Consider the following 15,175-nt stretch of genomic DNA (forward strand, 5'->3'; position numbering starts at 1 on the left):
AAAGTCGAGGGCGAACTCAAACATCAGTTGTGCAGGTTCTTGGTGCCACTCAGGATCAGAGAATTTCTAGTTTTGGTCGAGTAAGCGAAAGTAGTTGAGCAGTTGGAGATGGGCCCAGTAGAGCGACACGATCGTAGAAGGCCACCACAGACTCCAAACAGTAGAAGAAACCATATAGTAAACCGTAGTCTTCAGCTAGGAAACTGTAGTGTTATAACTGTGGGGGAGAGCATCTTAGGAGGGACTACCCAAAACCCTCTAGCATTTCTAGAGGAGGCTCGAGCACTAGCAAGTGCTATATATGTGAGCAGACCGGACACTTCGCTCATCCTAACAAGAAACTAGCTGGTGGAGCTCCAACAAAGAAGCCAGCATGAGAGCGACCCAGAGCACCACGGCGTGTGTTTGCACTGACTAACACCTAAACAACTCAGTCAAGCAATCTGGTGCAAGACACTTGCTTCCTTTTTGATAACACGGTTGTGGTATTGTTTGACTCGACAACAACCCATTCATTCGTATCCAATGAATGTGTAAGGAGGCTCAAACTTGTGATTCGAGAGCTAGGGTGCGAGTTAATAGTCGTGAGGTCGACATCTGGGCAGGTATTTACCAACTTAGTTCGTGTGGCATGCCCTATGGAAGTTGCAGGCCGCAAGTTCAAGGTGAATCTCATATGTTTGCCGATGGAGGGTTTGGACGTGATTCTTGGGATGGACTGTTTCTCCGGCAACCACATTGTTATTGATTGCGGACAACACAGATTGGTGTTCCTAGATACAAAAGGACTAGAGGTGATATTGACTAACCAGGCACTGAAGGAGATAGAAACTAGAGTTACTTATTTTATGATAGTGGCTCAAAGAGAAAAAAAGAGCTTAGTTGAGAAGTTCAGAAGCATACCGTTGGTGGATGAGTATGTTGATGTATTTCTAGACGAAATTCCTGAACTATCGCCAAGCAGGGATGTGGATTTCACAATTGATCTCATCCATGGAGTTGGCCCAATATCGATGACACCGTACCGGATGGCACCGATAGAGTTAGCGGAGCTAAAGAAGTAGATTGAGGATCTGCTAGAGAAGAAGTTCATCCGACCGAGTGCATCGCCATGGGGAGCACCTGTGTTGTTAGTGAAGAAGAAGGATGACAACTCAAGGCTTTGTGTTGACTACCGTTAATTGAACAAGCTGACCATTAAGAACAAGTATCCACTATCGAGGATTAACAACTTGTTAGATGAGTTGAGAGGAGCGACAACGTTCTCTAAGATTGACTTGATGTCTGGATATCATCAGATCTTAGTCAAGCTAGAGGACGTGATGAAGGATTATCTTGTTCCTTTTTAAGATTATTGAATATGGTGTGAGTTGATTAAAAAAGCTAAGTGAAATCCCCACTAGACATTAAGATAGCAAGCTATCTAGATATGAAGGTTCCTTTCACAAGCTCAAGAGAAGAAGATGATGGATTGATTCAAAACAAAAAGGAAAGGGAAAACACATAAACCATACAAAACAAAGAACAATTAAAGGAAGAAGAAAACATAAAATGGAAAGGAAAGAAATGGTAAAAATGTGAGAAGCATGCCACTACAAGGCTAGGCTAGAAGCCATGACAACCTTGAAGATGAGTGGATGTGTGCCGCCACTTGCTATGCAAGATAAGGCTTAAAAGTATTCACTCCCAAGGGAGGAAACTCTCACAAATGGTTGAGACACAAGAGTGTTTTTACTTCAAAATGTTCAACCCTTTTACATGTCTAGGAACACCCCTTATATAGAAGAGTTTAGGGGCCTTTAAGCAAATAAAAGATACCTAAGGATGTCTCTACAAAAACCTAACCCTAGCTTCTAGAAACTAGATCAAATGAGGTTACAAAAAATAAGAGACAAAAGAGCTAATTATGGTGTGTGCAAGGCTAATTTCGTTCTAGCACAAAAAGGAGACAAAGAATGTGTCTCATATGTCTCCAAAAAGTGGCCAAAGTGTGCTAAAAACAAAGGAGACCAAAGGTACATAGGTACACTTGCTTCATGCCTTTTACTTTATGTTTTATGCCTTTGTTTTACTCTCTCCTCCACATCATTTATGCTCCCCAATCACCATGTGCCACCTAGCATTTCTTTCTTACTCCTAATTAACCTACAAAGCAAATAAACATAGATTAGCATGTTGGCTTAAGTCAAGTCAACTATAGTCAACAAGTCAAACCTAGTCGAAGGTCAAAAAGTCAACTAAAGTTGATTCAACTAAGTCAACTTAGGGAATCAAAAATAACAAACACAAATGAAAGGGATGAAGGATTAGTGAACTTCCTTTCTAAACATGCTTAGTCTTCTTAAGCATGTGCCTCCATCCTTGGTTGGGGTCAATCCTTCATCATCCTCCTCTCGTTGGAGAGAATTTGACCACAAATTCTTTAAGCCTTTGTAGATGGAGCTTGACTTGATTTGGGGGAGGATTTGTGCCTCCCTTTTATGAGCTCTTGTTCCATCCTTTCTAAGGGTATTACCCCTAGCCTTGGTTAGGCCATTTTTGTTTTCTAGACTACTCTTCCTCTCTTGCTTATGCTTTGGGCCTTCCTTTTTGGCTTGGGAAGAGAAGGAAGGGTGATGCACATCTTGCTTTGGAAGAATTTTTTTGTAGGCAGGTAACACCTTAGTGAAAGCTTGCCACTTTTGTTTTTCTTCTTTATCTTTTCTTATTATATTTCTATCCTTATTAACTTCTTGTGGTGATAGAGGTAGTAAAGTTGTCTTTTTCCCATTTTTGAAGAAAATGTATTGGTTGGTATGGCCATCATGTAAAGTTTGTTTATCAAATTGCCATGGCCTACCTAGTAAGATATATGTGACTTCCATGGGAACAACATCACATAGCACCTCATCTTTGTAGCTTCCTATAGAGAAGTTAATTAGGACTTGTTTATTGACATCTATTTCTCCCTCTTTACTTATACAAGCAAGCTTGTAGGGCTTAGCATGAGGAATGGTCTCTAAGCTAAGCTTTTCCACCAACCTTGTGCTAGCTACATTGGTACTACTTCCTCCATCAATAATTAGAGAGCAAACCCATTTGTTAATTTTGCATCTAGATTGAAAAATGTTTTCTCTTTGAGTTGGCTCAAGCTCACTTTGATCTTGACCTATCATGTGCCTTAATAACATAGGGTCTTTCTCAAAAAAATTAGTTTTACTAGAGGAAGAATATTCTTTTGAAAGAGAATGGGGAGATGGGTGTTCACTTTCAACATCATTACTCTTCTTTAAGATCATGGTCCTCTTGGTTGAGCAATTTAAAGCAATGTGATTATAATCCAAACATTTAATGGAACTTGATCTTGAAGAAGTGGAATGGTGAATGTGATCACTTGGAGACTTACTTTTACTTGGTGGTTCTTGATGAGAGTTAGAAGGAACTTATCATGTTTCCTTTTATCCTTTCCCTTCCATGAGTGACTAAAGTAGTGGCTGGGTGAGTAACTCTTCTTTGCCCTTCTTTTTCTTTTCAATAGAATTTCAATCCCAAGGGCAAGTGTGAAAACATTTTCAAGAGTGGAGTACTCATACAACTCTACTTGGTCTATTATGTCTCTCGTAAGACCACTCACAAATCTTTTTATTTTCTTTTTGTTAGTTTCTTTTATTTCAACCCTACGCATTTGAGACTCTAATTCTTTAAAGTATTCACTCACACTCATAGGACCTTGGTGAAGCCTTTGGAGCTTCATAATAAGTTCCTTCCTATAGGAGGGAGGAACAAATCTAGCGCACATAAGAGTTTTAATGTCCATCCAAGAAGTCGCGGGTGGCCCTTGGTCATAATTCTTACAAACTTTATGCCACCAAGTATTGGTATACTCCAAAAATCCTAAAACTACTATATTAACTTGTGCTTGATCCTTTACATGATTTTCAATGAAAATTTGATCAACTTTAGCTTCCCAATCAAGGAAGATTTTGGGATCACTTCCACCATAGAACTTAGGAATCTTTGGAGTTTGCTTGTCTTGTGATGGGTTGCGCCTAGAATGCCCTATTTTCCTAGGATCTTTTTCTTTCTCCCTAGCTTCAAGCCTTTCAATGTGCTCTTGGATTCTTAGGTCACTTTGCTCCTTGTCTTTTCTCAATTGTTCAAAGGCCTCCTTCCTAGACAACTCCAAATCCCGAAGCAATCTCATCAATGTATTGTTTTTGTTTGGTGTAGGTGCATTTGATGAACTTGCCATGATTCCTACAACAAAACCACTCAAATCCGAGACAAAATAAATGGATTAGAGGTTAGACAACATGAAAACCGAGACCAAATCCAACCTAAATTGTAACCTAAGTGTTTAGATCACTCTCCCAAAGTAACAAGGCAAGGCTAGCACTCAAAATCCACCAAAGGAGGGAAGCAAACACTTTTAAAAACTTGTTCAAAACCTTTCAAATGCAAGACAAGTGATTCGGCCACAACATCCCAAGAGTTTCAAGAAAAGAATATGACATATGACTCAAGCAAAAGTTAGACACATTTAAAGACTCAACATGACATACACAAAGACACAAACATGTAGCTATCATGCATTTAAACTCATGGATTTGAGGCTCAAAGACTAAGCATCCAAAGACATGTTATCCAACCACATTTAGGAGTAAGAAGAGTAACAAAAACAGTAACCAAAACTGCCTAACATAACCTGAAAAACGTTGATTCGCAGTGATCTCGGCAGCTCTGACCTTTGCTCACTATTTCAATCATAACTCTCTCCACAAAACTCCAAATGCATTGGTTCTTTTTTTGTTAGAAACTAGACTACTAGAGCTTTCTTTTGACATCAAAAACGTAATTTTTGGATCACTGAGCAGGTGCAGTTTAATATTTTAAAATCGTGAACAGTTTCTGCCAGCATTATTTTTGTGTGCAATGGAAGTGGATTTGAACCATACAAAGATAGCTACAACAAGACAAGGTTAGCACATGAAAAACACCATATTCAAAATAACCTAGGCTCTAGATACCAAATGATGAAGGATTATATTGTTCCTTTTTAAGATTATTGAATATGGTGTGAGTTGATTAAGAAAGCTAAGTGAAATCCCCACTAGACATTAAGATAGCAAGCTATCTAGATGTGAAGGTTCCTTTCACAAGCTCAAGAGAAGAAGATGATGGATTGATTCAAAACAAAAAGGAAAGGGAAAACACATAAACCATACAAAACAAAGAACAATTAAAGGAAGAAGAAAACATAAAATGGAAAGGAAAGAAATGGTAAAAATGTGAGAAGCATGCCACTACAAGGCTAGGCTAGAAGCCATGACAACCTTGAAGATGAGTGGATGTGTGCCGCCACTTGCTATGCAAGATAAGGCTTAAAAGTATTCACTCCCAAGGGAGGAAACTCTCACAAATGGTTGAGACACAAGAGTGTTTTTACTTCAAAATGTTCAACCCTTTTACATGTCTAGGAACACCCCTTATATAGAAGAGTTTAGGGGCCTTTAAGCAAATAAAAGATACCTAAGGATGTCTCTACAAAAACCTAACCCTAGCTTCTAGAAACTAGATCAAATGAGGTTACAAAAAATAAGAGACAAAAGAGCTAATTATGGTGTGTGCAAGGCTAATTTCGTTCTAGCACAAAAAGGAGACAAAGAATGTGTCTCATATGTCTCCAAAAAGTGGCCAAAGTGTGCTAAAAACAAAGGAGACCAAAGGTACATAGGTACACTTGCTTCATGCCTTTTACTTTATGTTTTATGCCTTTGTTTTACTCTCTCCTCCACATCATTTATGCTCCCCAATCACCATGTGCCACCTAGCATTTCTTTCTTACTCCTAATTAACCTACAAAGCAAATAAACATAGATTAGCATGTTGGCTTAAGTCAAGTCAACTATAGTCAACAAGTCAAACCTAGTCGAAGGTCAAAAAGTCAACTAAAGTTGATTCAACTAAGTCAACTTAGGGAATCAAAAATAACAAACACAAATGAAAGGGATGAAGGATTAGTGAACTTCCTTTCTAAACATGCTTAGTCTTCTTAAGCATGTGCCTCCATCCTTGGTTGGGGTCAATCCTTCATCATCCTCCTCTCGTTGGAGAGAATTTGACCACAAATTCTTTAAGCCTTTGTAGATGGAGCTTGACTTGATTTGGGGGAGGATTTGTGCCTCCCTTTTATGAGCTCTTGTTCCATCCTTTCTAAGGGTATTACCCCTAGCCTTGGTTAGGCCATTTTTGTTTTCTAGACTACTCTTCCTCTCTTGCTTATGCTTTGGGCCTTCCTTTTTGGCTTGGGAAGAGAAGGAAGGGTGATGCACATCTTGCTTTGGAAGAATTTTTTTGTAGGCAGGTAACACCTTAGTGAAAGCTTGCCACTTTTGTTTTTCTTCTTTATCTTTTCTTATTATATTTCTATCCTTATTAACTTCTTGTGGTGATAGAGGTAGTAAAGTTGTCTTTTTCCCATTTTTGAAGAAAATGTATTGGTTGGTATGGCCATCATGTAAAGTTTGTTTATCAAATTGCCATGGCCTACCTAGTAAGATATATGTGACTTCCATGGGAACAACATCACATAGCACCTCATCTTTGTAGCTTCCTATAGAGAAGTTAATTAGGACTTGTTTATTGACATCTATTTCTCCCTCTTTACTTATACAAGCAAGCTTGTAGGGCTTAGCATGAGGAATGGTCTCTAAGCTAAGCTTTTCCACCAACCTTGTGCTAGCTACATTGGTACTACTTCCTCCATCAATAATTAGAGAGCAAACCCATTTGTTAATTTTGCATCTAGATTGAAAAATGTTTTCTCTTTGAGTTGGCTCAAGCTCACTTTGATCTTGACCTATCATGTGCCTTAATAACATAGGGTCTTTCTCAAAAAAATTAGTTTTACTAGAGGAAGAATATTCTTTTGAAAGAGAATGGGGAGATGGGTGTTCACTTTCAACATCATTACTCTTCTTTAAGATCATGGTCCTCTTGGTTGAGCAATTTAAAGCAATGTGATTATAATCCAAACATTTAATGGAACTTGATCTTGAAGAAGTGGAATGGTGAATGTGATCACTTGGAGACTTACTTTTACTTGGTGGTTCTTGATGAGAGTTAGAAGGAACTTATCATGTTTCCTTTTATCCTTTCCCTTCCATGAGTGACTAAAGTAGTGGCTGGGTGAGTAACTCTTCTTTGCCCTTCTTTTTCTTTTCAATAGAATTTCAATCCCAAGGGCAAGTGTGAAAACATTTTCAAGAGTGGAGTACTCATACAACTCTACTTGGTCTATTATGTCTCTCGTAAGACCACTCACAAATCTTTTTATTTTCTTTTTGTTAGTTTCTTTTATTTCAACCCTACGCATTTGAGACTCTAATTCTTTAAAGTATTCACTCACACTCATAGGACCTTGGTGAAGCCTTTGGAGCTTCATAATAAGTTCCTTCCTATAGGAGGGAGGAACAAATCTAGCGCACATAAGAGTTTTAATGTCCATCCAAGAAGTCGCGGGTGGCCCTTGGTCATAATTCTTACAAACTTTATGCCACCAAGTATTGGTATACTCCAAAAATCCTAAAACTACTATATTAACTTGTGCTTGATCCTTTACATGATTTTCAATGAAAATTTGATCAACTTTAGCTTCCCAATCAAGGAAGATTTTGGGATCACTTCCACCATAGAACTTAGGAATCTTTGGAGTTTGCTTGTCTTGTGATGGGTTGCGCCTAGAATGCCCTATTTTCCTAGGATCTTTTTCTTTCTCCCTAGCTTCAAGCCTTTCAATGTGCTCTTGGATTCTTAGGTCACTTTGCTCCTTGTCTTTTCTCAATTGTTCAAAGGCCTCCTTCCTAGACAACTCCAAATCCCGAAGCAATCTCATCAATGTATTGTTTTTGTTTGGTGTAGGTGCATTTGATGAACTTGCCATGATTCCTACAACAAAACCACTCAAATCCGAGACAAAATAAATGGATTAGAGGTTAGACAACATGAAAACCGAGACCAAATCCAACCTAAATTGTAACCTAAGTGTTTAGATCACTCTCCCAAAGTAACAAGGCAAGGCTAGCACTCAAAATCCACCAAAGGAGGGAAGCAAACACTTTTAAAAACTTGTTCAAAACCTTTCAAATGCAAGACAAGTGATTCGGCCACAACATCCCAAGAGTTTCAAGAAAAGAATATGACATATGACTCAAGCAAAAGTTAGACACATTTAAAGACTCAACATGACATACACAAAGACACAAACATGTAGCTATCATGCATTTAAACTCATGGATTTGAGGCTCAAAGACTAAGCATCCAAAGACATGTTATCCAACCACATTTAGGAGTAAGAAGAGTAACAAAAACAGTAACCAAAACTGCCTAACATAACCTGAAAAACGTTGATTCGCAGTGATCTCGGCAGCTCTGACCTTTGCTCACTATTTCAATCATAACTCTCTCCACAAAACTCCAAATGCATTGGTTCTTTTTTTGTTAGAAACTAGACTACTAGAGCTTTCTTTTGACATCAAAAACGTAATTTTTGGATCACTGAGCAGGTGCAGTTTAATATTTTAAAATCGTGAACAGTTTCTGCCAGCATTATTTTTGTGTGCAATGGAAGTGGATTTGAACCATACAAAGATAGCTACAACAAGACAAGGTTAGCACATGAAAAACACCATATTCAAAATAACCTAGGCTCTAGATACCAAATGATGAAGGATTATATTGTTCCTTTTTAAGATTATTGAATATGGTGTGAGTTGATTAAGAAAGCTAAGTGAAATCCCCACTAGACATTAAGATAGCAAGCTATCTAGATGTGAAGGTTCCTTTCACAAGCTCAAGAGAAGAAGATGATGGATTGATTCAAAACAAAAAGGAAATGGAAAGCACATAAACCATAGAAAACCAAGAACAATTAAAGGAAGAAGAAAACATAAAATGGAAAGGAAAGAAATGGTAAAAATGTTAGAAGCACGCCACTACAAGGCTAGGCTAGAAGCCATGACAACCTTGAAGATGAGTGGATGTGTGCCGCCACTTGCTATGAAAGATAAGGCTTAAAAGTATTCACTCCCAAGGGAGGAAACTCTCACAAATGGTTGAGACACAAGAGTGTTTTTACTTCAAAATGTTCAACCCTTTTACATGTCTAGGAACACCCCTTATATAGAAGAGTTTAGGGGCCTTTAAGCAACTAAAAGATACCTAAGGATGTCTCTACAAAAACCTAACCCTAGCTTCTAGAAACTAGGTCAAATGAGGTTACAAAAAATGAGAGACAAAGGAGCTAACTATGGTGTGTGCAAGGCTAATTTCGTTCTAGCACAAAAGGAGACAAAGAATGTGTCTCATATGTCTCCAAAAAGTGGCCAAAGTGTTCTAAAAGCAAAGAAGACCAAAGGTACATAGGTACACTTGCTTCATGCCTTTTACTTTATGCTTTATGCCTTTGTTTTACTCTCTCCTTCACATCATTTATGCTCCCCAATCACCATGTGCCACCTAGCATTTCTTTCTTACTCCTAATTAACCTACAAAGCAAATAAACATAGATTAGCATGTTGGCTTAAGTCAAGTCAACTATAGGCAACAAGTCAAACCTAGTCAAAGGTCAACAAGTCAACTAAAGTTGATTCAACTAAGTTAACTTAGGGAATCAAAAATAACAAACACAAATGAAAGGGATGAAGGATTAGTGAACTTCCTTTCTAAACATGCTTAGTCTTCTTAAGCATGTGCCTCCATCCTTGGTTGGGGTCAATCCTTCATCAGGACGTACAGAAGACAACTTTCAGGTCACGCTATGGACACTACGAGTATGTCGTAATGCCGTTTGGGGTGACGAATGCTCTTGCCATATTCATGGACTATATGAACAAGATCTTCCGACCATATCTGGATAAGTTCATCGTGGTGTTCATCGACGATATTCTCATATATTCCAAGGATCGGGAAGAGCATGCGGATCATCGAAGAGTGGTGTTGGTAGTGCTCAAGGAGCATCAGTTATATGGGAAGTTGTCAAAGTGTGAATTCTAGCTGGAGGAGGTGCAATTATTGGGTCATTTTATATCAGCCCAAGGAATAGTAGTGAATCTGGCGAAGATTAAGACAATGGTGAAATGGGAGATACCACAGATTGTTACTGAGGTGCGGAGTTTCTTGGGTTTGACAGGCTAATATCGAAGATTTGTGGAGGGATTTTCCAAGATGGTTCAGCCGTTGACACAGCTCACCAGAAAGGATCAACATTTCTCTTGGACAGATGAATGTGAAGCTTGCTTTGAAGATATGAAGAGAAGGTTGACAACCACACTAGTGTTAGCTATTCTAGACACGATCAAGATATTTGATGTGTATTGTGACGCTTCATACCAGGGTTTGGATTGTGTGCTGATGTAGGACTAAAGACCAGTGGCCTATGCGTCGAGACTATTGAAAATGCACGAGAAGAATTATCCAATGCATGATTTGGAGCTCACTGTAGTGGTATTTGCCCTCAAGACTTGGAGGCATTATATGTATGGTTTGCAGTTCCAGGTATTCAGCGATCACAAAAGTTTAAAATTCTTGTTTGATCAGAAGGAACTGAATATGAGGCAGAGGCGTTGGATGGAGTGGTCAGGTTGCACGGTGTGCCAATGAGTATAGTGTCAAACCGTGATTTGAGGTTCACGTCATGGTTCTAGTAGTCACTACAGGCAGCATTGAGCACTCAGTTGAGAATGAGCTCGGCTTATCATCCTCAGACAGATGGTCAGTCTAAGAGAACCATACAGTCACTAGAAGACTTGTTGAGGATATGTCTGCTGGATCACCAAGGGACTTGGAGTGATATGCTACCATTGGTGGAGTTCACGTACAATAACAACTATCATTCCAGCATTGGGATGGCACCATACGAGGCTTTATATGGTAGGAGATGTAGGACATCGTTGTTTTGGCAACATGATGGAGAGTCAGTGGTGCTTGGGCCAAAATTTTTACAGCAGACCACTGAGAAAATGAAGGTGATATAGGATCGAATGTGAGCAACTCAGAGCAGGCAGAAGTCTTATGCAGATAAGAGGAGGAGGTCGCTTGAGTTTGAGGCAGGTGACCATGTTTCCTCAAGGTTACACTGACAGCAGGTATTGGGAGAGCTCTCAAGTCGAGGAAGCTGACTCCTCGATTTATCGGTCCGTATCAGATAACGAGGAGGATTGGACCGGCGGCGTACGAGATTGGTTTGCCAACTCACTTGGCAAACTTGCACAATGTCTTCCATGTATCACAGTTGAGGAAGTACATTGCAGACCCTTCGCATGTACTAGAGGAGGACGATGTCCAAGTGCGTGAGGATTTGACCTTTAGAGTTGGACCAGTGAGAATCTTGGATTCTCAAGTCAAGCAACTCAAAGGGAAGGAGATTCGGAATGTGAAGATTCTTTGGGATGAGGCAACCCAGCAGATGACATGGGAAATGGAATACCTCATTAGATAGTCTTATCTGGACTTATTTCCTGGTAAGTCAATTTTCGAGGACGAAAATTTTTTAAGGTGGGGAGAATGTAAGATCTGAGGGATAGGATCCTCACCCTCTTGGCAGTGGCGATGCATGACTGTTGGTCGATGCAAGATTGGTCTTTGGGGAGGGAGAATCGTAGAGAACAAAGAAAGGGTTAGGGAGAAGAGGTGAAGGTGCTCTTGACGAAGGGTAGAGATGTCAAAATAGGTTTCAACCCGTGAGCCAACCCGGCTCACCACGGGTTTGAGTCAGGTTGGGTTGAGAAAAATTCAACTTTTTCAAAAGTGGGTTGACCTTAACCCGGCTCATTTAACCCACGGGTTAAACGGGTTCGAGCTGGGTTGAAGGTGGGTTGGCCCACTTAACCCACCAACATTTTTTTACATTCTTTTTTAATTTTTTAAATTTTCTTTAAATTTTTTTATTTTTTTAATAATTATTTACTAGTCCTATTATATTTGTTCATAATTTCATATTTTTAAATGCTAGAATGTTGCTTAATTATATTTGAATAGTTTGAATGTTTAATTAATTTGATTGTCAAGTTATATATGTTGATACTTTAATCTTTAACTATAATCTTTATAGTAAATTACCATCTTATAAACAATTTTTTCTAAATTAGCATGAAAAAAATGTATAGTTTTTTTATTTATATTTTGTTGAATAGCATGACAGAAAATTTGTAATATTAGTCATGCTTTCTTAGACTATATGGATACTTTCTTGGAAATAATTCTTCATATATTAGTGGTGAACATGATTAAAACATTGGTTCTTGATTTTACTATGAGTGTCATCTCATGGGTTACTTAAAAATTTATGTAAATATTTGAATACTAAAAGATAAATAAATAAATAAATAATTTTTTTAAGTGGGTTGGTGAGCCAACCTACTTAACCCACCAACCCGTGGTGGGTTAGCCAGGTTACAAAATTTCTGGCTCACTTTGGGTTGGGTTCACTCATTTTCAACCCGGCTCGTAATGAGCCAACCCGTATAAGCCGGATTGGCTCCCTTTGACATGTCTAATGAAGGGGTTCTCTCTTGCCCAAAGCACGAAGAAAGGGTTAGGAAGAAAATAGGTGAAGCGCGTCCATGTTTATCAACCTTTGCTTGAAATCAAATCCACAACAGGTTGAGGCAGAAGAAGAAATTTGATCGTGACCCTTTCGAAGTTTTGTCCTTGTTGTTGAACCCTAAAGAAACCCATTTGGTTGAAGAAGTTGTGTTTTCGTCGTAGCGGCATTAGGGTTTTCGCTCCTTTGTTTGAATTTTCTAAATTGCCACAAAAGTACAATCGTATATGGTTAGGTTGCAATATAAACAAATTATGAAGTGTGTTGTGTTTGGACTTCCTAAATTTTCAACTTTATACCATTATCCAAGATTCCAACTTGCAATGCAAGTTAAAGGGATGGATTACGGGTAGCTTTTTTTTATTACTAAAAGGATCAACTATGCCTATGATATTAGGACTATTTAGAATTCAGAATAGTTATAACTATTTTTTCCCCTTTTTATAATTCATACTATGCCATAAAGTCTAAAGTGGAGAGCTTATGCCCTGGTGTGGTTCCTTGTGCTGATATACTTACTGTTGCAGCAACAAACTCAATATTTGTAGTAAGTATATGTATATATTTGAAGCTAAACTAAGATATTATTTACTAATTAATAGATTAAAAATTAGGAACTAATAATGAACAAATTAATTTGATGTAATTTGAGTTTAGTGGAGCTAGTTGGATTATGCCATTGGGTAGAAGAGACTCCAGGAGTGCAAGTTCTACTAACTCAAACGTTCCTAACCACAAAATACTGAGGCACAACAAACCTGTTTTTAAACTCCTAACCAATTTTAAACTCCACAACATCAATTTCAATGTACCCAATTTCACACACATTAAAAACCTAACCAATTCCATCATACTCAGTCACAACAAATGGCACACAATAACAGTCACAAGCAAAGTATTAACCCACTAAAACAGACCACAACGCAAAGTATAACTAACATACCTGCAAGCGCGCACAACCACCGTGCTTCTACGAACTCCAAGCTTCAACAAGACTGCAACCAAACCCAACATAGGATGAACAACATGCCAGAAAGCGACTTTCACCCCAAAAAGGGTGAACGACGCCTAACCCACGCACGAACAGAAAAAGCAAGAGAGGAGAGGGCCAGGGCAGAAAATTTAACAAGAACACTATCGCCTATGCTTCCACAACACAAGAAACGCAAGCTTTAACACAATCTCGAAAAAAATACCAAAAGATGTGTGGAGGAAAGAGCACCGTAGTGGAAAAAACGCAGCTGCCCTTCTTCAATCTAATTTCACACTCCACACAGACGACGATCTTCTCTAACGTGATGAAACCCAAAGGGGATAACAGAGAGAATAGAAGAGAAAGAGCAAACCTCTAGTTTTGATTTCGGAAGTGTAGTGCGAGATGTGGAGGAAAATGTGCATGAGAGAGAAAGACAAAATGTTTTCTAAAAAAAAAAAAACCTCCTCCTAGAGATGTCAAAAATATCCATATCTTCGAATATCTACAGATAAAATCCACAACAGATAGGAAACAGATATTAAAAGTGGATATCCGTCATCCATAGACACTGGTATCATAATATCCGTTCCCGTGGATACTCGTACCGTTAAACTTTAATTCACTGATATATATATATATATATATATATATATATATATATGTATATATATATATACATATATATATATATATATATATATATATATATATATATATATATATATATATAATATATATATATATATATATATATATAAATATATATATATACATATATATATATATATATATATATATATATATATATACATATATATATATATATATATATATATATATATATACATATATATATGTATATATGTATATACATATATATATATATATACATATATATATGTATATATGTATATACATATATATATATAAATATATATATATATATATATGTATATATATATATATATATATATACATATATATATATATATATATATATATATATATATATATATATATTTATACATGTATATATATACATATATATATATATATATATAAATTTTGATTTAATTCTTTCTAAGTTGTACATCTTATTTTGTCTTCTGTCTTCATTCTTCCCACTTCGTATTGGTACGTTGTCTTCTTCACTAGTGCAGGGAAGGAAAATGACAGCGCTTATTTCCAGTTTTTGGCTTCGGGTCCGCAATCGTTGCACATACGACCGAGGTAAAAAGCTAGTAGTTTATGCCTCGGTTACAACCCGAGGCATATATAATATTTACTGTCTCGGTTTTTGCACAACCGAGGCCTAATGCGTACCAGAAATTCAAAAAATAAAAAAAATTAATATACTTTCTGCCTCGGGTCTGTTTTGACCGCGACAAAAAGTGAACTTTACTGCCTCGGTTCTGGTCTAATCGAGGCATATGGCCATTTAAAAAAAAATTAAAAATTCGAATGATCTTCTACCTCGGTTTTGGTTACAACCAAGGCATAAAGCTAGTTTTCTTTTTAAATTCTGGTCCTATTTCATTCAAATCTAACACATTTAACTTGCAAATTTTGAACCAGAAATACAGAACCAGCCAAAAACAATATCATATTATAATTGATGG

General features: G+C 37.6%; 2 protein-coding genes across 2 annotated transcripts; one reads left to right on the top strand and one right to left on the bottom strand.

Annotated features, from left to right (window-relative positions):
- The first annotated feature begins 638 nt into the window (after positions 1–638).
- Positions 639–1,064, top strand: LOC146882309 (uncharacterized). The gene has a single exon (XM_085667348.1). It carries the CDS (start codon positions 639–641, stop codon positions 1,062–1,064), a length of 426 nt encoding a protein of 141 aa, XP_085523474.1.
- A 576-nt stretch (positions 1,065–1,640) lies between these two features.
- On the bottom strand, positions 1,641–13,952 carry LOC146882310 (uncharacterized). The gene is made up of 2 exons (XM_085667786.1): positions 13,777–13,952; positions 1,641–13,575 (listed from the first exon to the last, which is right to left on the bottom strand). Exon 2 carries the CDS (start codon positions 7,919–7,921, stop codon positions 6,989–6,991), a length of 933 nt encoding a protein of 310 aa, XP_085523912.1. The 5' UTR covers positions 7,922–13,575; positions 13,777–13,952; the 3' UTR covers positions 1,641–6,988.
- Between the last annotated feature and the right edge of the window lie 1,223 nt (positions 13,953–15,175).

This window comes from Vigna unguiculata, chromosome 10 (assembly GCF_037176805.1).
Source record: "Vigna unguiculata cultivar grain cowpea cultivar isolate G323 ecotype 2 chromosome 10, ASM3717680v1, whole genome shotgun sequence".
Taxonomy (NCBI): Eukaryota; Viridiplantae; Streptophyta; class Magnoliopsida; order Fabales; family Fabaceae; genus Vigna; species Vigna unguiculata.

What these genes read in the sequence shown, in the direction of transcription:
- LOC146882309 (XM_085667348.1), top strand. Translation starts at nt 639, where the DNA reads ATGGAAGTTGCAGGCCGCAAGTTCAAGGTGAATCTCATATGTTTGCCG.
- LOC146882310 (XM_085667786.1), bottom strand. Translation starts at nt 7,921, where the DNA reads ATGGCAAGTTCATCAAATGCACCTACACCAAACAAAAACAATACATTG.